The sequence below is a fragment of the Lepidochelys olivacea genome, assembly GCF_965140295.1.
Source record: "Lepidochelys olivacea isolate rLepOli2 genome assembly, chromosome: 9".
NCBI classification, from domain to species: Eukaryota; Metazoa; Chordata; order Testudines; family Cheloniidae; genus Lepidochelys; species Lepidochelys olivacea.
Genome location: NC_140419.1, coordinates 34,336,640 through 34,363,368, shown reverse-complemented (window position 1 = coordinate 34,363,368; position 26,729 = coordinate 34,336,640). Strand labels below are relative to the sequence as shown.

The following is a 26,729-nucleotide window of genomic DNA, read 5'->3' as shown; positions in this document are numbered from 1 at the left end:
AACTGCATCTTGATGGAGGAGAGGAAGGGCTATCTTCAGGGCAGCCAAGTCACAAGCTTAAAAACATGCAGTAGGGATGCTACTCACAAGGTTGGGGGAGGGGAGACTGAATAATTGCCAGGAAATGTTATGTTGCCAAGCAAAGCAGCACCCTTCTTTTGGGGTTTCTTATAAGAAACACATGAGCAAGTTTTCTTCAGTCTTCTCTACTAAAATAAAGGCAAAAGCCCTTATCTTGCAACTACTATTCACTAAGTGTTCCCATTAAAGCCACTGGAAGTTGAGATAACTCTGCACCTTCCCCATGTCAGTTATCACTATGTATTTTTCCCTCTTTTAACTGCAGGCATGCTTAACATCAGCATTAATTTTAGTTCTGTTTAGAGTGCCTTACTAGAGGCAAAAAAAACCCCCCATTGTATCCGCTGCTAAAACATAAGATGCCTTGATCTCTAGTAGTAAACAATGTCTGTTGTCAAGAATCAAAAGTAAACCGCATTTTGAAGATTACTCTGAGAAGCCTGTTGTAACAACCCTTAATATTTTCCTTTTGGCATCGATTTTCTCTTAAAAAGGAAATTCTCTCACTTACATGATCAGCTGTTCAAAAATGCCTTATCTACATCTAACACGGCTGCTACTCTGAAACCTATAGAACTGAGACAGCCAAGAAGGGTGTACTTGCATTTTGCTCTATTACTATAAAATGAGTGTGGTTGACACACACAGGCTGTCCGGTGAGAAGGGATGAAAAAGCCGCTAGGATATCTTTTTTTTTAATTGCTTTCCTGAAAAACCAATAACCTTATTCGGATTAGTTTTTAATGTTTATTTTCTGTTCAGTGTTTAAGCCCCCTAAATGTTTTTTTTTATTTCTAATGTTTTAACTTAAATCCAAAACTACCACATTCACAGCATTTTTAAAAGCCCTTTATCTTGCTGATCTCTAGATTTTATTTTTGCATATACACAAATGTATTCAGAAAAATGTAAAAGTACATTCCATCGCATACTAAGTACAGTGTTAAAATACAATTTAATAACAGTTTTGCATACAGTGATTTCTACCCATATTCTGCTCTTCCTAAATTATGCATTTTCTGGTCTATTTCTTTAAAACTCTAGACACCACTGTTTTACTTCAACAGTTTTCACAATATATGAAATGATTATTTGTTCAAAAAAGCATACTTCTCTTCTGCAGTGCCTCTCTGACTGATGTGTACTAGTAAAATAAATGCAGACCGCTCCAAATCTGAGAGAATATTACTAGCTTAAAAAACAAATCCGCAAATGTAACTACTGCTGCTTCACATAGTTACACTTAGCACATTCATATGCACAATTCATATTCACTGCTATATGCTACACCTTTTATTTACTGTTTTTGTCCCAGCCTGTTATTTTCTTAATCAGCATGAAAGCCATGATAAGATCTGCCATTTCATTTTTATAGCACTTAGTTTTACACTACTGCTACAGAAATGATATTGTGCCAAAGCGAAATCAACACTATATTACAAGGGGCTGAACATCATGTTCTAAGAGAGAGAATCTGCTGGATGCAGATATTAAAAGTAAACAACTGCTAGTTAAACAATCCTACATCTCACTGAACATTTAGGATGAAATGTAATTTTCTAATGTCCCACTTTTCATTTATCAGAAATCCCACTTTCTCTACTGCCGGGCAAGATTTTTCTCTACTACAAAGCCATCCTAATACCCTATCCTTGCTTTAGAGCTGTTAATTTTCAAGATCTGTATCACTATTTTTACAGAGACAGTGTTGCTCTGGCAAAGAGGGGAGAGATTTTAAATCCCCCATGAATCAGAGTTCCCTCACGGCTTTGCTGTTAATTATTATTAAGGTTAACTAGGACCCTTCACAGCAAAAGTTTTTGCGAGGCACTGAGCACCTGCCAGCCGTTCCGCTGGGCTCTCTGGAGAAAGTCACCCGAGGGAGGGTGGCTACAGGTTCCTATGAGCTTAGCCCCCTTCGTGCTGGGGGTCAGGAAGCTCCACAAGCCAAGGGGGCTGCGTGTTGGGCAGTACTTAACTGGGCAGCTGGCAGCCCCGAGCTCCCCGCTCCTTCTCCTCGTTCGCTGTCTCACTAGCCTGCTCCCAGTCCCCTTGCCCCGGCAGCCCGTTTACAGCGGCGCGCCCGGAGCGCTTCGCTCCACAGTCCGCAGGCAGGAGGGGAGTCTGCGCCCCAAATCGCCGGCCAGAGCTCCCCCTCCGCAGCCGGCTCGCTCCTCGCCCCAGGGGCGTTGGCAGGTGTCCGGCGAGCAGAGCCAGGGGCCCGCGGTCCCACCCGGGGGCAGCCCGGCTCCTACCTGGGAACGGTCAGCAGAGAATGGCCGGCCATGGCGAGGAGACGAGCCCCGGGCTCTGGCGGTGTCAGGGGAAGAGCGAGGGCGCAGGGCGCTCCGCCGCTGCCATCGCACCGCTCCAGCCCGGCTACGCGCCGCCCTCTGCCTCGCTCCTCCCCCCGCTCCCGCTCCCGCCCCCGGGAGAAGGGCGCAGGCCGGAGCCGCCGCCGCCCCCTGAATTCCACCCCGACTGCCCCCTAAATCCCGAGCCCTGGTGCCACGGAAACCGGAATCCGCCACCTGCACCCGGCTGCTCCTTGGCCCTGCTGCTGCCCCAACTTTCACGGCAAGGTCAGAGAGTCCATGGAGTTGCTCTCACTGCACCAAAAGATTCCGGACCTCCATGCCTCCTGGCATGCCAGTGCCACAAAACCTGGGCTCTGACACGTGTATCTCGCCCCAAGCCCCGAATTGTACAATCTGTGTGAAAATAGGAGTAGCTAGCTGTTCCTCCTCCTGTGGATAAATCTGCCCCTGATGCATCCCAAGCCAGTAGCACTGGAAAAAACACATCTGAAGCTTGCCGATTTTTAACTCCAGTTCTCCCCCAATTCTACTAAATAAACAGTAGCCAAAATATTGATGTACCAAAATATCCAAACTGTGTTGTAAGCTGGCACTGCAAAAAGTGGTATTTGGTACCAGGATCCTCTGCAATCCAGCTAATTTTTCTGAGCACAAACTCAAACGTGGTAAAAGGGAAGTGCAGATGCTGCAGTTTTAGGACGTCAATGCATCCCTGTTGTAAACACCATAAAAACACTGATCCTTCTGGATCCTACCACGTTTTGGCCCCCTATCTTCTCAAATAGTACAATTAAAATAGACAACAGATGCTGCTACTTCTACATGACCAGAAGAATCCAGGCTTCAACAAGTTCCAGTGCAAGAGCATTTCAATCTCGCCAACGTAAACTTCGGTCCAGGGACTCCTGTCTTCTCCTGTGTAGAGTCCAAATGTGGCTGCTCTTAGTCTGTTATAAAAATCTGAACACTCGTGCATCCTGGCACAGAGCACTATCCAAATGCAAGTATAAATCCCTTAGATTGCTTTGACGATCTCTGTCATGAGATCATAGAATCAGAAATGTAGGGCTGGAAGGGAGCAAATAAACCTTCCTGAAAGGTTTGTCTAACCTGATCTTAAAAGCCTCCAATGACTGGGATTCTATAATCTCCCTTGAAAACTAGTTCCAGTGCTTAATTGTCCTTATGGTTAGAAAGTTTTCCCAACTATCTAACCTAAATCTCTCTTGCTGCAGATTAAGCTCATTACTTCTTGTCCTATCTTCAATGGACATATAGAGCAATTGATCACTGTCCTCTTTCTAACAGACCTTTTATTTGAAAACTAACAGATCCTTCCTTTAGTCTTCTTTTCTCAAGACTAAATATGCCCCGTTTTTTTAACCTTTCCTCATAGGTTTAGAAAACCTGACCTTTTATCATTTTTGGTGCTCTCCTCTGGATTATTCCAGTTTGTCCGCCTCTTTCCTAAAGTGTGGTGCCCAGAACTGGATACAGCTGAGGCCTCACCAGTGCCAAGTGGAACAGAACAATTCCTGTGTCATATAAAACATTCCTGTTAATACACCCCAGAATATTAGCCTTTTTTCAACTGTCTCACATTTTTGAGAGACAAGGTGGATGAGGTAATATCTTTTAGTGGACCAACCTCTGTTGGTGGGAGAAACAAGCTTTCGAGCTATGGAAAGCTCTTCCTCACGTCTGACTTGCCCTGACCTTCATCAGGTCTGAACAGATGAAGAGCTCTGGATAGCTCAAAAGCTTCTCTCTCCCATCAGCAGAAGTTAGTTCAATAAAAGATATTACCTCACCCACCTTGTCTCTCTAATATCCTGGGAATGACGCAGCTACAGCAACACTGCATATCACATTGTTGACTTCCATTCAATTTGTGATCCACTGTAATCCCCAAATCCCTTTCAATAATATTACTGCCTAGCCAGTTATTCCCCATTTTGTAGTTGTGCATTTGCTTTTTTCTTCCTAAGTGCAGAATTTTGTATTTGTCTTTGTTGAATTTCATCTGGTTGATTTCAGACCAATTCTCCAGTTGGTCAATGTCATTTTGAATTCTAATTCTGTCTTTCAAAGTGCTAGCAACCACTCTGAGCTTGGTGTCATATGCAAAAGTTATAAGCATACTGTCCACTGCATTATCTAAGTCATGAATGAAAATATTGAATAGTACTGGACCAGGGACGTTCTCCCAGTTTAAGAGCAAACCATCCATGACTACTTTTTGAGTACAGTCTTTCCACCAGTTGTGCACCCACCTAATGGTACTATCTAGACCCTATTTCCCTAGTTTGCTTATGAGAATGTCATGTGGGGCTTCATCAAAAGCCTTACTAAAATCAAGATATATTACCTCGACTCTTTCACCTCTATCCACTAAGCTAGTAACCCTGTAAAAGAAGGAAATTAAGTTGGTTTGGCATGATTTGTTCTTAACAAATCTGTGCTTGCTATTCCTTAAAACTCTGTTATCTTCTTGGAGCTTACCAATTGTTTAATAATTTGTTCCATTATCTTTCCAGCTATTGAAATTAGGCTGACTGATCTATAATTCCCCAGATCCTCTTTATTCCCTTTATTTATCTTTATTTTAAAGACAGGTACTATGTTTGCCCATCTCCAGTCTGCTGGGCTCTCAGCCGTCCTCCATGAGTTCTCAAAGACAATTACTACTGGTTCTTATTTCTTCAGGTAGTTCCTTAAGTACAATAGGGTGAATACCTTTAGACACTGCTGACTTGAGTACATCTAACTCATCTAAATATTCTTTAACCTGTTCTTTCCCTATTTTGGCTTGCAGTCCTTCCCCCTGTTAATATTAATTGTGTTTGGGTATCAGGTATAAATGTATCTTTTTAGTGAAGGCTGAAGCAAAATAGACATTTAACTCCTTAACCTTCTTGATGGCATCTGTTGTTAGGTTTCCTTCCCTGCTAAGCAGAGAACTTACACTTTCCTTTGTCTTTCCCTTGCTCCTAATATATTTATAGACCCTCTTTTATTTTCTTTTATGTTCCTAGCTGGGTGGAACTCATTTTTGTGTCTTAGCCTTTCTGATTTTTGTCCCTACATGTCTGTGCTATTCTTTTGGACTCATCCTTAGTAATTTGCCCATGTTTCCACTTTTAGTAGGATTCCTTTTGGATTTTGAGTTAACTGAAGAGCTCCTGATGGAGCCCTATTGGCCTCTTACTATTCTTTCTATCTTTGCAACTCATCAGGATAGTTTGCTGTTGTGCCTTTAGTATTGCCTCTTTGAGAAACTGCCAGCTCCCCTGAACTTCTGTTTCCCTTAGATTTTCTTTCCATGGAACCTTATTTACCAGTTCTCTGAGTTTCTTAAAGTCTGCTTTTTTAAAAGTCCATTCTCATTAATCACTCCTTCCTTTCCTTGGGCTAATAAAATGTATAATTTCATGATCACTTTCACCCCAATTGGCTTCAGCCTTCAGATTCACAACCAATTCCTGCCTGTTAGTTAGAATCAAGTCTAAAACCATGTCCCCATGGTTACCTCCTCTAATTTCTGAAAGAAAAAAGTTGTCCCCGATGTATTCCAAGAACTTATTGGAAATTGAGTTTTGCCATATTATTTTTCCAACAGATGTCTGGATAGTTAACATCTCCCGTTAATACTATGTCTTGTGTTTTTGATATTTCTGTTATTGTTTCTGTGCTTCATGCACCAATTCCTCCTGATCAGCTAGGAGGATGTGATCATTCACATCTACTAAACCACTTCCACTGCAAAAGTTCAGTGTTATGATATGAAATTTAGCTGTATTTAAAAAATCAAGACATCAGATCGGAATTACTGTGGATTCCCTGAAACAGTGTATTGGTTGCAGATTTATCTGATGTAAAAGGATCACTACATCAGGGTCCACATTTTTGGTGCACAAGGTGCTGCAATACTTGTTCTGTGTTCATGCCATAGAATTTGGAGGTGGAAACTAAACACTATGTGGTTCCAACAGGATCCATGTAGTGTTGCCAGCTCATGATTTTATTGCGACTCACACAATATTTTAGTGTGTCTTCTTGAAGTCCCAACTCCTGGAATTATGTGATTGAAATAAGAATTTTTTTAAAAAAGGTTTCTAGTCCGCACAAATAAGGAGATATTTTGACAAATGTGAACTCTAAAGTCTCAGAATTCAAAACGTTTAAAAAGAACCCAACTTTTTTTTAATCTCATGTTTTTTAAGACAATAGTATGGGGTTATTTTTATATAGTGGTTGGGTTTTTTGTTTGTTTGTTTGTTTTTTTTGAATGCTTGGCTTTGACCAGGGCTTCGGAGTTGTGCTCTGTCTCCGCTCCAGCTCCAGGCAAAAACCTGAAGTTCCACTGCTCTGGAGCTGCTCCGTGCTCCAGCTCTGGGCTCCGCTCCAAAGCCCTAGCTTTGACAATACTGAATGTGTTGAATCCAGGGTTTTGTTGCACTCATGCATGAGGGTCCAGAATTTTTTGGTGCAGTAGGAATGGCTAGACTTGGTCTGTACTTTGGCATTAAGAAGATAGGGACTTGATCTTCCCAGAAGGATCCAGGTGCAGGAACCATGTGTTTGCAGTGCTCATGTTCTGGGGTGCATTGGATCTTTGATGCAGTGGGTGCAGCTGGTGTTCTCTAGTTAGGTGCTGGAATTTGCAGGATTGGAATTAAATTTGGCAGGATCCAATAGTTTTTGGCAAGATCCAGCTTTTACTCCCATTGCCTTCAGCACTTCATGTCCTCCTGCCTTTTCCTACAAGCCCTTTCTTACTTCCCCAAGACCATCTCATGGTCTTCTTCTTCTGAGCCCCTTCAGCACTCTCTCACTTCATTCCCCCAAATCACTTCAAACAAGCCCCTCCCTCATATGTTCCTCCTGATTCTCCACACACATTCCCTGCTTCCAGTGCTGACTCCCAGCCCTAGTGTCTCTCCTTGCCTGAGTATTTTTTCAACTCTCCAACATTCACTCTCACGCCTCAAATCCCCCCCATAACCCCTGCTTCCAAATCTCATATCTCCCATCAACTGCATCCCTCCCTCTAACTCCTCTTTAAGTCTCCTAGTTTTTGACTTTGCATCAGCGATCCTGCTCTGTATTTTAAGTTTCCCCTAATCCTGTCTTCCCTGCCTCTGTGCTTCTCCAGTCACCAGCTGTACTCCTTAACCTTTCCTACATTCTTCTGCACTCAGTATCTCTCCTGTTCCTCTGTCTCTCTAACTTTCTCACTCTTTCCCTTCCTTCTCTCTCTACTCTGGCTTTCCTTCTGTCCCCAAGACCGCCTCTGTAATCCCAAAGTTTGAGTCCTCCACTCTTTGACTCTTCCATACACTGATATTATCCCCATCTGTCTCTTATTTTCCAAACATCCTCTGCTTACAAACAGTGATCATCTGTAAAACTCCTCCTTAATACTCTCCTGAACTTCCAGTGGCATTAACTTCCTGGTACACTCTCTCAGACGCATACTTCTATGACTCTTGTATGCTTCCTTCTATTTGTCCCTCATTCACTTCCTTGACATTCTGTACAATAATCATTTTTAAGCCTCTCTGATTTTGTTAAAATAATGCCTTAAACATTCACTTAGCACCCTGAAAGCCCAGTGAGCTATGAATTATATTTTATACACCTTCCCCACCCCCCTTTTACAGATGTGGGGTGGATGAGAAATAAGACTCAAACTTGCCTGAGGCCATTCTCAATCTGTTTGATTATTTCAGACTGTCTTCCCCTTAAGTCCATCCATCATGCTCTCCTTTCCATAAATAAATGTGTATTGCTTTCCTCAGTTCTTGTACCTCTACCGTGCTTGTTTGCCTCTCTCTTTACTCCTTCTTGCATCTCCCTCTGTCATTCCCACTCTTTCAGCTTTTCTACTGTCATTCTTTCACCTCTCAGAAGTCATGAATTTTTATCCACAGCTTCCACATTCCTGTGTCTGGGCTTCATGGATCAGCAGGGAGATTTTGCCTAACCCCCTAGGGGAAGGGAGACTCAGCAGAGGGACAAATCTTCCTATTACCATCTTTTTTACTGCCAGTCAGGTGGGGCTGCTGTGGCTTCATCTGCTTACCTGAAAGCTGGGGGCACCAGAAGTTCCTCAGCCAGTTTCTCCTGCTTCTTTCATTTCAGAGTCTCTGCCCTGGTGTGTTATCACTGGTGAGCCAGGGAGGAGTGATAGCTCTGGAGCAGCAAAGCTCCCCTAAATCTGAGAAAGGGGGAAGAATTCTTCCTCTGCTGTGCCCAGGCTCCCCTCTATTTTAGCCTCTGTTCTAGAAGATGTTATCTCAAATGCTGCTTTCTATCACACAGACTGCCGCTCATCCCTCTCTTACTCGAGTAGATTGCTTTGAGATTACACTATTTGATTTTTAACACATCCTAAGAACCAATTTCAAACCCTCTCATTCCTAACCAATAATTTGATTTTCTTCTCCTTTTTCTTATTGTATTAGACAGCAGTTTGTCATTCTCTTATTATTTGGCTTTGTCACCCTGTGAAAACACTGCTTCAAGATTCTGACTGGCACAATCACTGGTTCCATCTCCCCATCATCCATCCCTGACAGCATCTCTCTCTCTCTCTCTCTCTCTCTCTCATTCCCTCTGTTAGAGCACCATTTACTTATTCTCTCTCTCTCTCTCTCTCTCAATCTATTATTAACTTCCTCACAATCTACTCTTGACTCATTCTTTTATTGTGCAGGTAGCCAAATCAACTACTCTCTGAACTCTGTATTCTAAAGCAGGTAGCAGTGCCTGGCTTGTCCCTTTGCCTTTTTCTGTCCAGTAGTTTGAGAGTGTTAATAGGCAAGCTAAAAATCTCTTCCTTTCCCAGGTCCCCACATGACAGCTCAAAACTGATTACTGTCAATCATTGCCTTTTCATTCAGAGCTGTATGTCATCCATAGCATACCCATAGCTTCCAGATCTGAATAGGCAACAGCAAAAACATTGTTATGTCAGGAAAGCCAGCTCCATCTGCATTTACCACATCAGTCTAGGACACAGTCATCATTAGGGATAATGGAAATTCATGGACATAGAATGTATGCATATTCTGAGGATTTTGCCAGTTTATACAATATCTAAGCTTTCATTAAAAAAAAAAATTCTAGCCCTTCTGGTTGGAAAGATAGGTTTGATAGAGTAAGCTGCTGCATTGCTGTCAGTTCGAGCTGGCAAAGAAAGACTGAAACAACAGCATCAAAAGACGTGTTGACCCTTTCCCGGTAGCTGCCATATCAGAAAATGTGGCAATGATTCTTGAAAAGGCAGAGGGAGCAAGGCTTACATCAAGAGCTTGACTTGATACCAAAGCCTTGCCCATTCTAGGCAAAGAACTATCTTTGAAAGCTGTGCTTAAGCATGACTCCAGTTCAGTCAGACATGTCTTGGCAGGCCTATCTAGATGGGGACTAGTCCATGTGGGTCCCAATACTGGATGGTGTTTTCAAAATGAGGTCCCCTTGCTTGTCTTCTGAGCAGCTGTCAAGGTTCCTTCCCCACTCTGAACTCTAGGGTACAGATGTGGGGACCTGCATGAAAGACCCCCTAAGCTTATTCTTACCAGCTTAGGTTAAAAACTTCCCCCAGGTACAAACTTTGAGTTGCCCTTGAACCGTATGCTGCCACCACCAAACATTTTAAACAAAGAACAGGGAAAGAGACCACTTGGAGACGTCTTTCCCCAAAATATCCCCTCAAGCCCTACACCCACTTTCCTGAGGAAGGCTTGATAAGAATCCTCACCAATGTGTACAGGTGAACACAGACCCAAACCCTTGGATTTTAAGAACAATGAAAAATCAATCAGGTTCTTAAAAGAAGAATTTTAATTAAAGAAAAAGTAAAAGAATCACCTCTGTAAAATCAGAATGGTAAATACCTTACAAGGTAATCAGATTCAAAACACAGAGAATCCTTTTTGGCAAAATCTTAAGTTACAAAAAAACACAAAAACAGCACAGCTTATTTTAACAGCCATTAAACAAAAGGAAATCTGATGCATTTCTAGCTACATTACTTACTAACTTAACAGGAGTTGTAAGGCTGCATTCCTGATCTGTTCCTGGCAAAAGAACCAGACAGACAGACAAACCCTTTGTTCTCCCCTCTCCAGATTTGAAAGTATCTTGTCCCCTCATTGGTCATTTTGGGTCAGGTGCCAGTGAGGTTATCTTAGCTTCTTAACCCTTTACAGGTGAAAGGGTTTTGCTTCTGGCCAGGAGGGATTTTATAGCACTGTGTATAGAAAGGTGGTTACCTTTCCCTTTATTTTTATGACAGCAGCTCTGTTACAGAACCATTTTACTAAATGAGACTACTGCAAGGTGTAATGTTAAGCACATGGTAAGTGTTTGCAAGCTTGGGGCCTAAAAAAGGCAGAGCTTAGACAAGTTCGAGCTTAGCATTGTATTTAATAGTACTGTCTATGTATAAAGTCAAGGTTGTGCATAATGTTTCCAGAAGCAGACCTTACTTTGTAAAATCTTTGGGTAAGGAACTATATACATAATATGCAGTGTCTAGCACAATGAAACACCAATGCGGATCAGGGCCTTTGGCCACTACCATGATTTAAATAATAATCAATCTGTGTAGACTTTTGCAGATGCAATTTTTTGCCTACATTTTGCTTGTGCAATTACCATAAAGTGTGCATGCAAATTACTAACTTGATGCTTATGTAGCAATTTCCACACAACAGCAATAATTCAACTTCCAAATGAAATTGCAAAAAAATGCACCAGAGGAGCTATACAAATTTAAAATATAAAAGTCCGTTTAAAAAATGGACCTGAAGAAGAGTTCCATGTAGCTTGAAAGCTTGTCTCTTTCACCAACAGAAGTTGGGCCAATAAAAGATTTTACCTTACCCACTTAATTTTAATTAACTATTTTAAATTAAATGGACAAAGTTGATCCAGGTCTTGTCAGTATTCATTAAATGTTTGATTACTGCTGCAGATACTGTAGTTTCGTGTTTGCATATGTAGTTGATTGCCAGGCACAATTTATTACTTCAGATGTTTGCAGAATTTATTAATCAGGTTTTGTAATTTCCCTTTATTTAGTTGGATGCTACAGCTGTTGAGTTCTGACATGGTATAGACAGATATGCATATTTTACTAATTTTTTAAGTGTATGTTACTAGTGAAGTTACACTCTGCTGGTTAAGGTTAAGTGTGTAGGACAAGAGTTAGTTTTAGTTTTGATATGTTTAGTATACTCCAGATGTAGATAGACAGACAGACAGACAGACACACGCTCACTATATATAATTGTGCTTATCCCATTTCATGCAGTTATTGGTGTCTGATTCAAAATTCAGTTGAAATCACTGGAAGCCTTTCTTTTGACTTCATTTGGTTGTGGATTTTGTCCATAGTGTATACGTTGTACATTCATTAATAGGAATTACACCGTGCCATCAAATTCATATTACTAAAGGAAGCAAGTGTTACGTAAGGCAATCCCTGTGGGAACAGACAAGTTAACCATCTAGTCTAGTATCTTGTCGCTGATAGTGGCACCTTCAGAAGAAAGTGATCTGAAACAGATGGGTAGAGTCAAAGGAGAAAGATCCATATGATTTATCACATCCCTCTGCAATGCATCATATGGTTCCATAATTTAATACATACGGATCACTACTCTGTCCATGGTGTGTTGGTGTACATGTTGTTCTCTCTTACACTCATCTGTACCCATATTGATAGATATTTCAACTTCTCCTAAAATAAGATCTTCCAAATCTCTGGGTGAATGTATACAATTTTAATATTAAACATACAAAATTAGGCCCAATGAAAAAAAATCCTCCCACACTAGTACTCTACCCTCAGCCTACATCCACATTCCCCAGAAGAGGCCTGGGGAAAAAGATGAACTTTGCAGCTAGACCTTACATTTGGACTCCAGCAGACCAACCAAGCCATTTCCAGGGTTGAGGACTCTTCACTGGAAATGTTCTGCCTCCACGGCCTTCCTGACTAAATAGGGGTCTGTTACATTGAATCTTTCAGCTGATCTCAACTACTGTAGTATTCCACAGGGACAAAAACTTCTTAGATGGAACGCTTTTTGGGGCAGAGACTCTCTTTTTGTTCTGTGTTTGTACAGCACCTAGGACAACACGGTTCGGGTCCATGACTGGGGCTCCTAGTTGCTAGAGTAATACAAATAATGATAGTATTTCTTCAGTAAACAAGAATTAAACCATTTATTAGGATCTTATAGGTCAAAAACAACACATTAAATTGCACCTAGAATTGAACTGAAAGACAGTGCAGATCAGGGAGTGCTGGTGTAATGTGCTGCCACGCAAAAGAGCTGCATTAGCTGCACGTGCTGCAGTACCTGAAATGTCCAAGGGGTCGTAAGGTGCCATGTAGAGCATATGGCAGTAATCCAGACGGGAGGTGACAAAGGCATGAATTTGTTGTGGTGAGTTCTGCATCTTAAAGAAAAGTTCGCAATCTCTCGGCAAAGCATATGTGATTGAAAAGCATTTTTGGCTATCACTGTCCTCTGAGCCACCAAGCTTACAAGTATTTGCTTGCCCTATAAGCAGAGCCAGATTAAGCATTAGAGGGCCCTAGGCAAAATACATGTATGGGCCCCTACTTTCTTATGAATAATGACAAACAGCTGTGTGGTACACTCATCATGGCCATGCTATGGATGCTTCTGAACCAGCTCCTCAGCCTGCTGCTGCTCAGGGCACTGCTCATAGTCCTAAAACCTATAATTGCCAGCAGTAACAAGTTACCACAAAGCTCTTTCTAAGCAAGCACATTTATTTTTAAGATGAAAGCATTACAGAGAAAACATATTAAAAACAATAAAGAACCTACATGCATGATAATAAGCTTACCAAAAATCGCCCCCAACTCCAGCAAGGGCTCTGGTAGGAATCAATCCTTCAACTGGTATTTTTCTGTAGTTATAAGTTCATACTTAGCACAACCATGAATAGTTCAGTCTTTCCTTTATGCAGTTTGGGCCTTTGATCTTGAGACTTCAAGAACAGATAGGCAGTAGAAAAAGGTCCCTTCCTCAAAAAAGGTCCCTATTTTAATGAATCCTTATTGAGGTTACAAGGACAAACCATCCCGATGTGTAGAAAGAATAGTAAATATGGCAGGTGACCAGCTTGGCTTAACAGTGAAATCCTTGCTGATCTTAATCACAAAAAAGAAGCTTACAAGAAGTGGAAGATTGGACAAATGACCAGGGATGAGTATAAAAATATTGCTCGGGCATGCAGGAGTGAAATTAGGAAGGCCAAATCACACCTGGAGTTGCAGCTAGCAAGAGATGTTAAGAGTAACAAGAAGGGTTTCTTCAGGTATGTTAGCAACAAGAAGAAAGTCAAGGAAAGTGTGGGCCCCTTACTGAATGAGGGAGGCAACCTAGTGACAGAGGATGTGGAAAAAGCTAATGTACTCAATGCTTTTTTTGCCTCTGTCTTCATGAAGAAGGTCAGCTCCCAGACTACTGCACTGGGCAGCACAGCATGGGGAGGAGGTGACCAGCCCTCTGTGGAGAAAGAAGTGGTTCGGGACTATTTAGAAAAGCTGGACGTGCACAAGTCCATGGGGCCGGATACGTTGCATCCGAGCCTGCTAAAGGAGTTGGCGGATGTGATTGCAGAGCCATTGGCCATTATCTTGTAAAACTCATGGCGATTGGGGGAGGTCCCGGACGACTGGAAAAAGGCTAATGTAGTGCCCATCTTTGAAAAAAGGAAAGAAGGAGGATCCTGGGAACTACAGGCCAGTCAGCCTCACCTCAGTCCCTGGAAAAATCATGGAGCAGGTCCTCAAGGAATCAATTCTGAAGCACTTAGAGGAGAGGAAAGTGATCAGGAACAGTCAGCATGGATTCACCAAGGGCAAGTCATGCCTGACTAATCTAATTGCCTTCTATGACGAGATAACTGGCTCTGTGGATGAAGGAAAAGCAGTGGACATGTTGTTCCTTGACTTAAGCAAAGCTTTTGACACTGTCTCCCACAGTATTCTTGCCAGCAAGTTAAAGAAGTATGGCCTGGATGAATGGACTATAAGGTGGATAGAAAGCTGGCTAGATTGTCGGGCTCAACGGGTAGTGATCAATGGCTCGATGTCTAGTTGGCAGCTGGTATCAAGTGGAGTGCCCCAAGGGTCGGTCCTGGGGCCAGTTTTGTTCAATATCTTCATAAATGATCTGGAGGATGGTGTGGATTGCACCCTCAGCAAGTTTGCAGATGACACTAAACTGGGAGGAGAGGTAAATACGCTGGAGGGTAGCGATAGGATACAGAGGGACCTAGACAAATTGGAGGATTGGGCCAAAAGAAATCTGATGAAGTTCAACAAGGACAAGTGCAGAGTCCTGCACTTAGGACGGAAGAATCCAATGCACCGCTACAGACTAGGGACCGAATGGCTCGGCAGCAGTTCTGCAGAAAAGGACCTAGGGGTTACAGTGGATGAGAAGCTGGATATGAGTCAACAGTATGCCCTTGTTCCCAAGAAGGCCAATGGCATTTTGGGATGTATATGTAGGGGCATTGCCAGCAGATCGAGGGACGTGATCGTTCCCCTTTATTCGACACTGGTGAGGCCTCATCTGGAGTACTGTGCCAGTTTTGGGCCTCACACTACAAGAAGGATGTGGAAAAATTGGAAAGAGTCCAGCGGAGGGCAACAAAAATGATTAGGGGACTGGAACACATGAGTTATGAGGAGAGGCTGAGGGAACTGGGGATGTTTAGTCTACGGAAGAGAAGAATGAGGGGAGATTTGATAGCTGCTTTCAACTACCTGAAAGGGGGTTCCAAAGAGGATGGCTCTAGACTGTTCTCAGTGGTAGCAGATGACATAACAAGGAGTAATGGTCTCAAGTTGCAGTGGGGGAGATTTAGGTTGGATATTAGGAAAAACTTTTTTACTAGGAGGTTGGTGAAACACTGAACGCGTTACCTAGGGAGGTGGTGGAATCTCCTTCCTTAGTTATTTTTAAGGTTAGGCTTGACAAAGCCCTGGCTGGGATGATTTAATTGGGGATCGGTCCTGCTTTGAGCAGGGGGTTGGACTAGATGACCTCCTGAGGTCCCTTCCAACCCTGATAATCTATGATTCTATGATTCAAGGTGTAGCTTCAAAAGGCTGGGGTTTTGCATAACCAGAGGTGGGGAACGTAGAGATTCCCAGAAAAACCACTTAACATGGTTTGTTCCAAAAGTCCATTCATGTCTGACCCATTGTTCAAAATAGTCCTTTGACGTTCACAACACTTCTCAAGGTTCACAGTACTACATAAACTTTGTATTCAATACAATGGACTCCAAAGATAATTAAACTTAATTCAATAAGGTTTTTTAAGGAAATTACATGAACTTGCTATATATCACACCTAGTTTGTCTAGGCCTTAATCTGTTTATGAGCAACGAGAACACATCACACAGGTGCACTGCAAGCTCCATTTGCCTTCTATGTGATTCTAGGGATGTAGCTAAGCTAGGTTTGATCTAGCTAGCACAGATGATGATAGCATTGAAGCTGTGGTGGCGCAGGATCTGCAAGCCTGCCCAGGACCCTGGTTATGTACTCAAGCAGCTAGCTTGTGTTTACTGATGCCCCCAGAGCTTCACTGCTATTCTTTTTCAAGCTAGCTAGATAAAATCTAGCTCAGGTATGTCCATATGTGTTACAGTCACATCTCTGATTGCAGTGTAAATGTACCCTAGAATTAGTTCAAGGTGTTGGGCCTTATCAATAAGGGGGTTCTGGTCTATCTATATTAGGAAAGTTTTATCTGTAGTCTCCAATCATTTTTGAAAATGGGATTTAGGCACTTGGAATCCTCAGTCTCATTGAAAGACATTGGGGCTTTGGCTCTTAAATTACTTAGGAGCACTTGAAAGTTTTATCCTTAGTGTCTGTCTGTGATCCTCCAAAATAGCTGCCTTCATCAGGGATGGTAATTTTGACTGTTCTCTGGGGTGAAATCTCTAGATGCTGGAGGCAAATTATTCTCTGTAGAAGGACTTCAATTATGGAGCTTGTTAGAAGAAAAGCTCAGATGGAATCCATCCACTAACAAGTTCAGAGAATGTATCAAAATACATCAATTTGTGAACATTCACTGAGTTGAACAACTACCCAGACCTCCTCATTTCTAAAACTAAGTAGAAAGAAGAGAAGAGAAGGAGGAGAGAGAAAAGTAGATGAGGAAATATAGGAACAGTGGCTATTTGAAGCACAGAGAGGAGAATCCAGTTTGGACCATTTCTTTGCAGTCCTAAAAACATGTATTCTGTGCCTTCTTAAAATAGTGATTGAGGCATTTGTGACTGGGAAAGGTCAGATGGCTATAGAAAAGTAGTGGGAGATAGGCTAAACAAATCCCTGGTACCAGGATAAGTTAAATGGCAGCTGCTCCAGGTCAATTAAGACACCTGGGGCCAATTAAGAACTTTCCAGAAGGCAGGGAGAACGCTAGGTTGATTGGGACACCTGAAGCCAATCACGGACTGGCTGAAACTAGTTAAAAGCCTCCCGGTTAGTCAGGTAGGTGTGGATGTCAGGAGCTGAGGGAGGAAGTTGTGCTGTTGGAGAGACTGAGCAGTACACACCATATCAGACACAAAGAAGGAGGCCCTGAGGTAAGGGTGAAGTGGAGCTTGAGGAAGTGGGGGTTGCTGTGGGGAAGTAGCCCAGGGAATTATACGTGTCATGTTTCTTAAAGGTCAGCTACCATAGCTGATACTATTAGGGTCCCTGGGCTGGAGCCTGGAGTAGAGGGTGAGCCTGGACTCCCCCCTTTCATTCCCCCCCCGATTAATCACTGAGACTGGGAGACAACAGAGACTGTGCAAGGGAGGATAGCTTCTCCTCACCTCCCTTGCTGGCTTATGATGAAAATGGCTCAGTAGACTGTGACCCTTGTCTCTAGAGAGAGAAGGGTTATGTGGAGGGTCACAGTGAGCCTCTGAGGCTAGCGAAATCTGCCAGGAAATGTGGGACCCACGGAGACAAGGACAGAGCTTTGTCACACATTATAAATACCTAGATAGAACATACTATTAAAGTTGAAAGGAAATTGCTTTAATTTTTTATACTATTACAAGCCCATATTTAATTTTTTGTGTTTATTTTCCAGGTGCATTATGTGTTCATGAGATGAGATGAGATGACCAAGGGGTTGTTAATGAAATCTGTTTGTATGATCTAATATACTGAAAATCAACTCCTGATGTGTGAAAAGATCAGGGGCAGGAGTTACTCACATTTTTAATTCTTTTCTTGAGTGTACAATGCTACATGCTCTTTGATCTAATTTTGGATTTACCTTGCTAAACTGTCAAGGAAACAATGAAAAGCCAGCAACACGTATGCAAGTCAAAAGGGTTTAATTGCATGTGGAAGCAATTACCTTTCTTGTTCTGAGTTCATCAACTCAGTAGCCGTAGGAAGGTCTTCACAAACTGGGAAAGTTTTGATACATACTTTTGGTGCCTTCTGCAGGTAAATTACAAATGGAAACCTGTGGAAATGGGGACATAGCTGTGTGTGTGTGTGTGTGTGTGATAATAAAAGCCAGTTTTTAAATTGAAATATGTTTCCACCTAACAGGTAGAGCCCAGTCAGCAGCCATGCAATCTTCGCCACACTGCTACTCTAATGTAGCTGAACTCTGTATCTTTATACGGAATTTTATATCTGCTCAGGATGCCAATAAGGTTGTCAGTTGTGAAAATCCCTTTTTGTGATGTCCATTGGAGATGGATTGAGTCCAGCAGGGAACAAACTGAGGACAATTCATTTAATAAATCACCCAGTAGTCATCAGACAGTAAGCACTTGTGGTGCCTACCAACTGAGGCTTGGATTCAACCAACCGTCCCCCTCTTGCAACTGCTTCATATGCGGAAGTCCCATTGATTTTAATGAGATTCCAAAGCATGGAGCTCTTACAAGACTGGGCCCTAAAGATGGAAATGGGGGAGGTTTAGATTGGATATTAGGAAAAGCTTTTTCACTAAGAGGGTGGTGAAACACTGGAATGCGTTACCTAGGGAGGTGGTAGAATCTCCTTCCTTAGAGGTTTTTAAGGTCAGGCTTGACAAAGCCCTGGCTGGGATGATTTAACTGGGAATTGGTCCTGCTTCGAGCAGGGGGTTGGACTAGATGACCTTCTGGGGTCCCTTCCAACCTTGATATTCTATGATTCTATGATTCTATGGAAGACCATGAGACAATATCACAGTGCAAACGTTCAGATGTTTCCTAAAACTAAACTGAGCAAGGAGTTGGAAATATATTCTCTTCTCACACTTGAAGAGGGTATTCCTTGTACATATTTCACCTGGAAAAATTCTGGGCCTGATAGATGGTGTAAATTGGCATAGGTTCATTGACTTCCATGAGATTATATTGACTTACTCCATGGTAGGCTCTGGCCCACAGGCCTTCTTAACAAAACAAGGTGCTTTGCTTTTGAGCAACTCCATTTGGTAAAAGCCACAATGAGCTGAATTCAGTGCTTGCTTACACTCTGTGCTACTCCATTAGTTTCAGAGGAATTCATTGGGATTTTGGTGCTGGAATTGGCCAAATGCTTTCTTTTTAAAATATTTTAAAGTGTTATTGTTAGTTATTATGATTATTTATTTAAGCAAGCCTCCAATCCTGTAAACTCTTATTCCCTTAAGAAGTCCTACTTGTGCATGTTGGAGTTTGCAGGATTAAGGCCATTAATATTAACATAATTTCAAATTTTTCACCCCTCTCTCTCTGTTGCATCATAATTGAATATACTAAAACATTCCAGTGAACAATGTGGCTACATTTATCACTAGAGAAAATCATTTTCAAAATCCAGTTTGACATTTTTAAGAGCCATGCCACTCAGAACTACATACTGCATGGAGTCTAAAAAGGTGATTATTGTTAATTGACCAAGTGCCTGATACGCTGCTGTCATTGTGAGGAAGCTCTGTGGAGTGAATTTTCATTTACACTAGTGTGAGAGGAGAATCCGTTCCAAAGATGCTCATAATGGGCTTCAGTGGATCTAGCAACCAATGTCCATAGTGCTGTTATTCTGTTGTAAGACTGTAATATCATCCACAATCTTAAATCAGCTAGCTAGATAAATCACTGATAGATCTATTTCTGTACATGTTAGATTTTGTTTAAGCAACTGTATTCATTTTGTAGTTGCTGTGAATTTATTGTATGTTCTTGCCCAATCAACATCGTAAAAGATATTTAGTCTAAACACTTAATGAAAGTTTATAATCTGTACAGCAAACTTAAAACAAAAGCAGATTTATGGTTTTAATAACATGACACACTTGTGAAGGTGTCAAGGGGACAAAGACAGGATTAGTGTCAAAACAAGAGTAGAGCTCTAAGGCTCTTTTACTGATGTGAAAACTGCTTATGCATAGCACTGGAGGATTATGGAACTGTAGACTTCAGATAGTATCCATATCGGGGGCGGGGGCTGTTTGTATACATAGAATTTAGTGTTCACAAGAGTGAGGCATTGATAACTAGCTAATTTTCCCCATAAAATGGGATTGCTTTATAACTGTACACTTTTTTTCAGAAATACCAAGGTGGGAGCTTCTCTTTAAAAAACTCTGCTCTTTTATATCCCTCCTGAAATTCTAAAGCTTGGCTACTATTTTGAGACGGGACTGCTAGTTGTGTCAAATGGTGATGTAGATCAATAAGGACTAAAGCTGTTGTTAATAAACTCATTTCAAGTGGGATCTAAGGTCTGAATTGAACTGAGATCGCCACAGGTGAAAGGCAAGTGCCCTAATCCACTGTCATCTATTCTACCCTTTTACTATTCTCCTCTTAGAATTTTCACATTGAACAGTAGTCGTTTTGCACCAAAAAAAAAAACAAAAACGGTTTTGGAGCCTGTCTTTTTATTGAGAATGGACAGAATACATCAGGAAATAAGTTCAATGTTAGCTTTTTCATGTGAATAAGAATAGTGTAAAGCATACAGTTATAAAACAAATTAATTCTTCCAAGAAAAATTACAAGAGTGATAGGACATAACCTACTCTCTAGAACATCACAGGAAAAGAAAGTTACTGTTTCTTAACAGTAAGATCATGAAGTATAACAGTGCCAGTTTCAAAATAATTTTATGATTATTGACACATTATTGTAACTTATAAGCTACAGCACTTATGATCACTTTTATTTTCTTCATAGTGTGATGATCTAGAGATTTAATGACATTGGTACACAACCATGCTATATGTTTTTTCAATCCCACCTCAGCTGAGTCTGCTCAACTGAAGCTAGCCTTGCAAGTTTCGATTTGGCAAGGTCTGTATTCTTGAAGCTAATCCCCAGAGTATCCCCAGGGCTGGCCATTTTCCCATAGATGGTCAAGAGAAATGTGAACTCCAGAATCTCACTCCTAGAGCAAAATGGCAGGAAGGGGGATGGAATGGCCCAGCTGTAGGGCACCATTCCTGGAGCACAGATAAAAATAGGAGGCCATGGTTGGACTTTTTCAAGTTTGTATTGGCACTGGGTATGTCACCAGAACCTACTGGGCTCAGATATGTTAAAAATGCAATTTGTCAAACAATTACAACTAATGAATGACGAACCGATGAGAGCCAAAAAGTATTCTTAATCAGCTGCACCATAATAAGTGGCAGGAGAAGATCAGAAATAAGGATGTTTGAAGCTGAACCCAGCAATTGCCTCTATCACCACTGGTTCAACTTCAGCAGCTTCCTTGGGATGGACATAGAATGGAAGGTCAACTAATTCCAACGCGTGTTTCCCAGGAAATGCCACGGCCTGGCCAGCAATCACATGGGCTCCAAAAGATTTGGTGGCACAATAAGATGGTTAGAGATGGACACAGACTGAATATCCAGCCAGATCACCTGAAGGACCTACCCAGAGACCAAGCCAGGTGGTGCTTGATCTTCAAAAGTCCTTTGGCGATTTGCCATCATCCTTATGACGGTGATTAACTAACACATTCAAACACTTTGATCAGTTCCTGGGCAACTTGTGAACAGAAAAAAAGGACAGAATCAGACCTTTTTTATTGGGAAGATTCCTCCCACCTCTGGGCATTCCCAGAAACTTGTAAATATTCTTCCCTAATAGTTTGAACAGTCTGATGTCTGTGTGGCTTTTTCTTTAAAAAAAAAGCCTTAAAATTTCCCAAGGGATTTCTTCTTGGGGGTTGATAATGCTCCCATGGGAGTGCTGTGTCCATCACAACTTCCATTGAAATGGAGGACAATGGGATTTTGGGTGCTCAGCACCTTATGGTATCTGGCCCTCAGTGAAGGCTGAAAGTCAAAGAATCTATAAATAGATCTTGTATGTGTTTGAAATATTAGCATAACGGTTAACTCCAAGAATAGCACATAATAGATTATTAAAATGTGGTTTCTTCTCTTAACTAACAGTCTTAAGAGATTCCCCTCACACTGGTGTAAATCATGAGCAATGCCATTGAAGCCAATGGAGTTAAGAGATTGTAAAACTGGTGTAGGGGGAAATCAGTCCTCGGTAGTTAGCTATCATAGGAACCGACTCCATGGGTGCTCCAGGGCTGGAGCACCCATGAGGGAAAAATGCTGCAGCCTCCCTCAGCTCCCACCGATCCCCCCGGCTCCTCCCACCCTCTGGCAGCCCCGTGGATCAGCGCCTCCCCTTCGCTCCCCATGTTCCTGCCCGCCGCGAACAGCTGTTTGGCAGCATTCAGGGGGGCTGGGAGGGAGGGGGCAGGAGTGGGATGCGGCGCGGTCAGGGGAGGAACTGGTGGGGGGAAGAGGTGGAGCAGGGGTGGGAAGAGGTGGGGGTGGAGCCTTGGAGGAAGGGGTGGAGTGGGGGCGGGGCCTGGGGCAGAGCCGGGGGCCAAGCACCCCCCAGTAGTGGGCGCCTGTGCTAGCTGTGACGACATTCAAAAATGGGTCCAGGTGTGCAGTGTCATTAAATCAACAGGATCCCTGCCACTAAACCCCTGGCTCTCAAGCTGTGCCTGTGGGCCACCGGCGGCCCAAGCAGCACAGAGCTGCGGCCCAGGTGACATCCTCAGGGCCATACAGATAGTATTGGATGCGTCTCACATAACACACTGTGGGCCACATATGGTAAATAGGTTGAAAACCACTGTACTAAACTGTAAGCAGTGGCATGCCGTGAGAGTTCTATTAAGGCACGCAACAACTCGCTTGCATGCCTTGATCATGCAAAATGACATCCTCCCTGTGGTGTGACCTCACACGTAGTGTGTGCAAGGCCACTCACGCTGTGCACAAAATAGCAGCATCCTTCCTGGGGGCCGGATGAATCCAGCTTGCAGGCTACCAGCTGAACAACACACAGCCAGTGAGGCATGCAAGGCATGAAACTCATACCTTGCATAAATAGATGGCATGCTACTGACTGTAAAATTATACCAATTATATTACAAGTATTTGAAATTTAAGATTATGACATTCTGATGTAAACCTCTATGACTCAAAGAATAAATTTAGTTTTTTTCTATTGCAAACCATTACTAGCCTTATGGTGAATTACGAAAATATCATCAGCCAGACCCTGATTAGGAAAAGCAAAACTATTCTACATGCTTAAATGCTTTTCTGAATTGTTGCCCAAAGGAATTGCAGATATTTTTCCAGTGTCTCCCCAAAATGTCTAGTTGATATCTTATAATTTTAAATACATTTTTGTAAAATTTAAAACAATTATCTAATTTTTCAAAATAAAGATTTAAAGATTTATTGGTTCATTACTCAACAACCCACAGAAACAATCTGTATATCAGAGGTTATGTGATAGCGTCACAGAAGCCACTGACTAACACTTGCTCATGAATCCCAGCTACCCGCTGCCCAGAGAAAGAGAACTATGGTAAATTTGTGAAACTCTTCTAAAGTTTGCATCAGGCTCATCTAGATGGAGAGGTAGTATGTGCCAAGCTGGGGCGTAAATCTACAGCTCACTAGCGTTCTGTATGCAGTCAGGCCATATGGACCCTGTTGTACTAAAAATTTCCATTTCAAATGGGAGGAGGTCAAAGCCCACTAAGGAGCTTTCAGTGTGTGGCAGCAGGGTTAGTTCATGGCACTCTAGTGCACTGTAGCTTTACATCTCAGCTTGCCGTCCACTGACTCCCTGTCTAGCTAAGCCAATTGTTAAATATGATGGGGTAGATTCTTCTGCTGGTACCTGATCAGCGGAGTTACTCCAGCTATATAGGGGAGGAGAATTTTAATCTGTTTCTGTCAATTAAATCAATGTTGACAAATGGCATCATTACCCTGGGGCAGGGAGGAATGATTTTTGTCTGAAATCAGAAGAGCAAAAGCTTTTCTTTGCTGGAGATGTGCTGACATGATTACTTCTTTTCAAAAACCTGTCAGGGTAAATAAAACATTTGAAAGGAGGTAGTGGTAATGTGTTGATTTTCTAAAGAAGATGTAGGATATAAAATTTTTGCACAAAATCAATATTCATCTCTTATTGGTCAGTAGTAAAACTGCTAATTCTTTGAAGACAGTTGTAATTTATCATTCCCTAGGTCATGACTTCTAATCTGTAAGTGAAATTTTTGAGGTTATACTTATATGCCATCAGTTTAAGTGACTAATTTACATGCAAATTCAGGAAGCTGCTTTTTATTTTTACTGGTGTAAATTCAAAGTAGCGCCAATGAATTCATCAGCCTCCAAGCAGAAGCTCCAGGAAGTATAGAGATCATGGCCATTGTGCAGTGTAGGAACAGGAAGCTGTCTGCTCCTTTCTGTGCCTGGAGATGAGCTGTCTATGCTGCAATTAAAAATAAGTGGCCAGCCTGTGCCCACTGAATTGGGCTCGCGGGGTTGGGCTAAGGGGCTGTTTAATTGTGATGTAGACACTTGGGCTCGGGATGGAGCTCAGGCTCTAGGACACTGCGACATGGGAGGGTCCCAGAGCTTGGGCTGCAGTCCAAGCCCGAATGTTGAAACTGCAATTAAACAGCCCTTAGCTTGAGCCCCACAACCCTGAGCCAGCTGCCATGGGCCAGCCTCGGGTGTCTAATTGCAGTGTAGACATATTCTCAGCGTACCTTATCCTGAAGCAGTCCATGTGTAATCCACATTAGGAAAGTGAATCTGTCTCTTTAAAATATTTGAGTCTGCTACTGCTTCTAGGTAGAATACAGGCTCAGGTGCACAAAGGATTGATTTCAATGGAAGTTTGGAGCCTAAATACCTTTGTGAATCTGGGCCGTAGTCTTTTAGCAGCATAGATGGACTCATGCTTTTAGCTCTGAAGGTTCTGGGTTCAGACTCCACACTTGGCCCAGGGAGTGCTGATTGTATGTGCACTCCTTGAATGCAAGGATTGACATTGTGTCCAGCCTCTGTCTGGAGGACCACTTGTGCACTAGCATTGTGCGCAACTGGGTTCATCGTTTTTGGTTTCTCTTCTTCACATTCCTATTTTGGAAAAATGGATTAGAGAAAGACAAATATTTCAAGTCCTCAGAATGGAGAGGAAGAAAAGCATTAACTAGTTACTCTGATTTCAATAGCAGGTAGAATCTTGCAGTGAATAATAAGGAAACCTACAGTTCATAAGGAATAGTGGGAAAAGATACTGAGAGAAGACATTTGGATTCATGAAACAGATCATATAATATAAACATGGTAGAAGTCTTCTGAAGAAATTTCAGATTTGAAAGCTAAAGAAAATATAACAAGTGTAATTTTTATTGGACTTGAGTAGGCCAGAGGGTGGTGGATTCCTTGAGAGCACTGTGTGGGACCCAGAAGACTTACAAGCAGTTTGCATGTTTAGCATCATTGGCAGAGACTCAAATTGCTATGTTTTCATTTTGGAGGGAGAAGCCTTTCCAACTATATAGCTACTGGTCATCTGTATTTCTTTAGCAGTTAAGTTGTCTTTAAAAGTTAGATGGATTTGTCAGTAATTGATAGCCCCTGGGGATAACTAGTGCCTTTGGCTCACTGCCAGAGTAACCATGTCATTAAACTTTAATCAGCCCACAATAATTTAGTGACAGTAAAAGAGCACATTGAGGTCAGGAATAAGCTTTCAGTCTGGACAGCTGGAGTCCAGCTCTGCTAGCAGAACTAGAGATAATTCAGAGATTATTTTAAAGAAGTATCTTGTTACATCCTGGTGTATTAGTTTCTAAAAGTATGTAGTTTTGTGTAGTTTGGACCTGACATAAAGTATTGCTTAATTGTATTGACATTAGCTTCTTAAACAGATTACATTTCAAAGTGGCTATAACAGGATATTATTTATTTTTACTAAATTCAGTGAGGTTTTGTCTTTTTTTCCCAAATAGGTGAAACAAATTATTTATTCTTGCTTATTGTGGAATAAGAACAATAGCAATAGCTCTGTCATGTTGCTAATAAACCGTGAAGTGTAACTGTTCACCTTTTTGTTCTTGAAATGATAATAGTATTGTATGTGGACAGGACTCTAGTTCAAGAACAGGAATCAAGATTGTAAATATTATTCTATTTGCATGTATTAACTCTGTCAATAAAATATATGTATTTAAAAATATCCGAAAGTGGAGAGGTTTTTTGATGCTTCTATACAAATTAGTTTTAAATGACAGTTGGCAACTCTTATTCTCTTACAACTGTCAAATTACATTAATGATGTGTGTTTTCTCTGCACTGGCATATTGAAGCTGAGACAAGTTATTCTCATAACTTTTGAGAAAATAACAGTTTGAAATTTGAGAGCAGTCCAAGCCTGTTTTTTTAATGTTGTCTTTGGGCACAGATCCATGAAATAGACATTACTTGCCTTTCCTTTGGCAATTTATTTAATTTATACCTCTGTTTGACAGACATGCTCCCAATGTTCTTTTTCTTACATTTCCAGTATATGCTTGCCTTTGGACTGGATGGGTAGGCCTTCTAAAGTGGGGTTTTCAAAACCAATCAGCCTGTTGACTTCCATAGGGGCATAATTGAGCCAATGCTGAACAACTTTCTAAACTTTGCTCTATCTGTCTTGTGTTTTCCTTGTAACCAACCAGCCACATTTCTGCCCAGAGAATTCAATAAAAGTTTTTTTTATGTTTAATTTTTCCCCATGGGAATTTTTTTCTTTGTGATTTCCTGTACCACTTCTTCCACTACTTGCTTACTGAATGACTTGCATTTTTCTTTAGCTCAGTCGCCATGCCAGTTGCGAACTGCCTGTTCCAAAGTGAGCTCAGACAGTAATTGTAACTCTTCTGAAAGGTACTTGTTTAAAATGTCAACTACTGGATGATC

General features: G+C 41.8%; 2 protein-coding genes across 35 annotated transcripts in view; one reads left to right on the top strand and one right to left on the bottom strand.

Moving 5' to 3' along the window:
• The window catches only part of SPHKAP (SPHK1 interactor, AKAP domain containing), a 105,561-nt gene extending 103,100 nt beyond the window's left edge, over positions 1-2,461 (bottom strand). For all 5 annotated transcript variants that reach the window (XM_084640197.1, XM_084640198.1, XM_084640202.1 and 2 more), the window contains exon 1: positions 2,337-2,461. In XM_084640197.1, the coding sequence (XP_084496323.1) occupies positions 2,337-2,368 (32 nt within the window). In that variant the 5' untranslated portion in view covers positions 2,369-2,461. The remainder of the gene's footprint in view (positions 1-2,336) is intronic.
• LOC311526795 (uncharacterized protein) overlaps positions 1-26,729 on the top strand; it is a 316,378-nt gene that overhangs the window by 63,752 nt on the left and 225,897 nt on the right. Inside the window, exon 1 of one of the 30 annotated variants that reach the window (XR_014713160.1) lies at positions 26,673-26,696. The exons of the other annotated variants lie outside the window; for them this stretch is intronic. The gene's annotated coding sequence lies outside the window, so the exon portion shown is untranslated. Of the gene's footprint in view, positions 1-26,672; positions 26,697-26,729 lie in introns of those variants that run through there. 30 annotated transcript variants of the gene reach the window in all.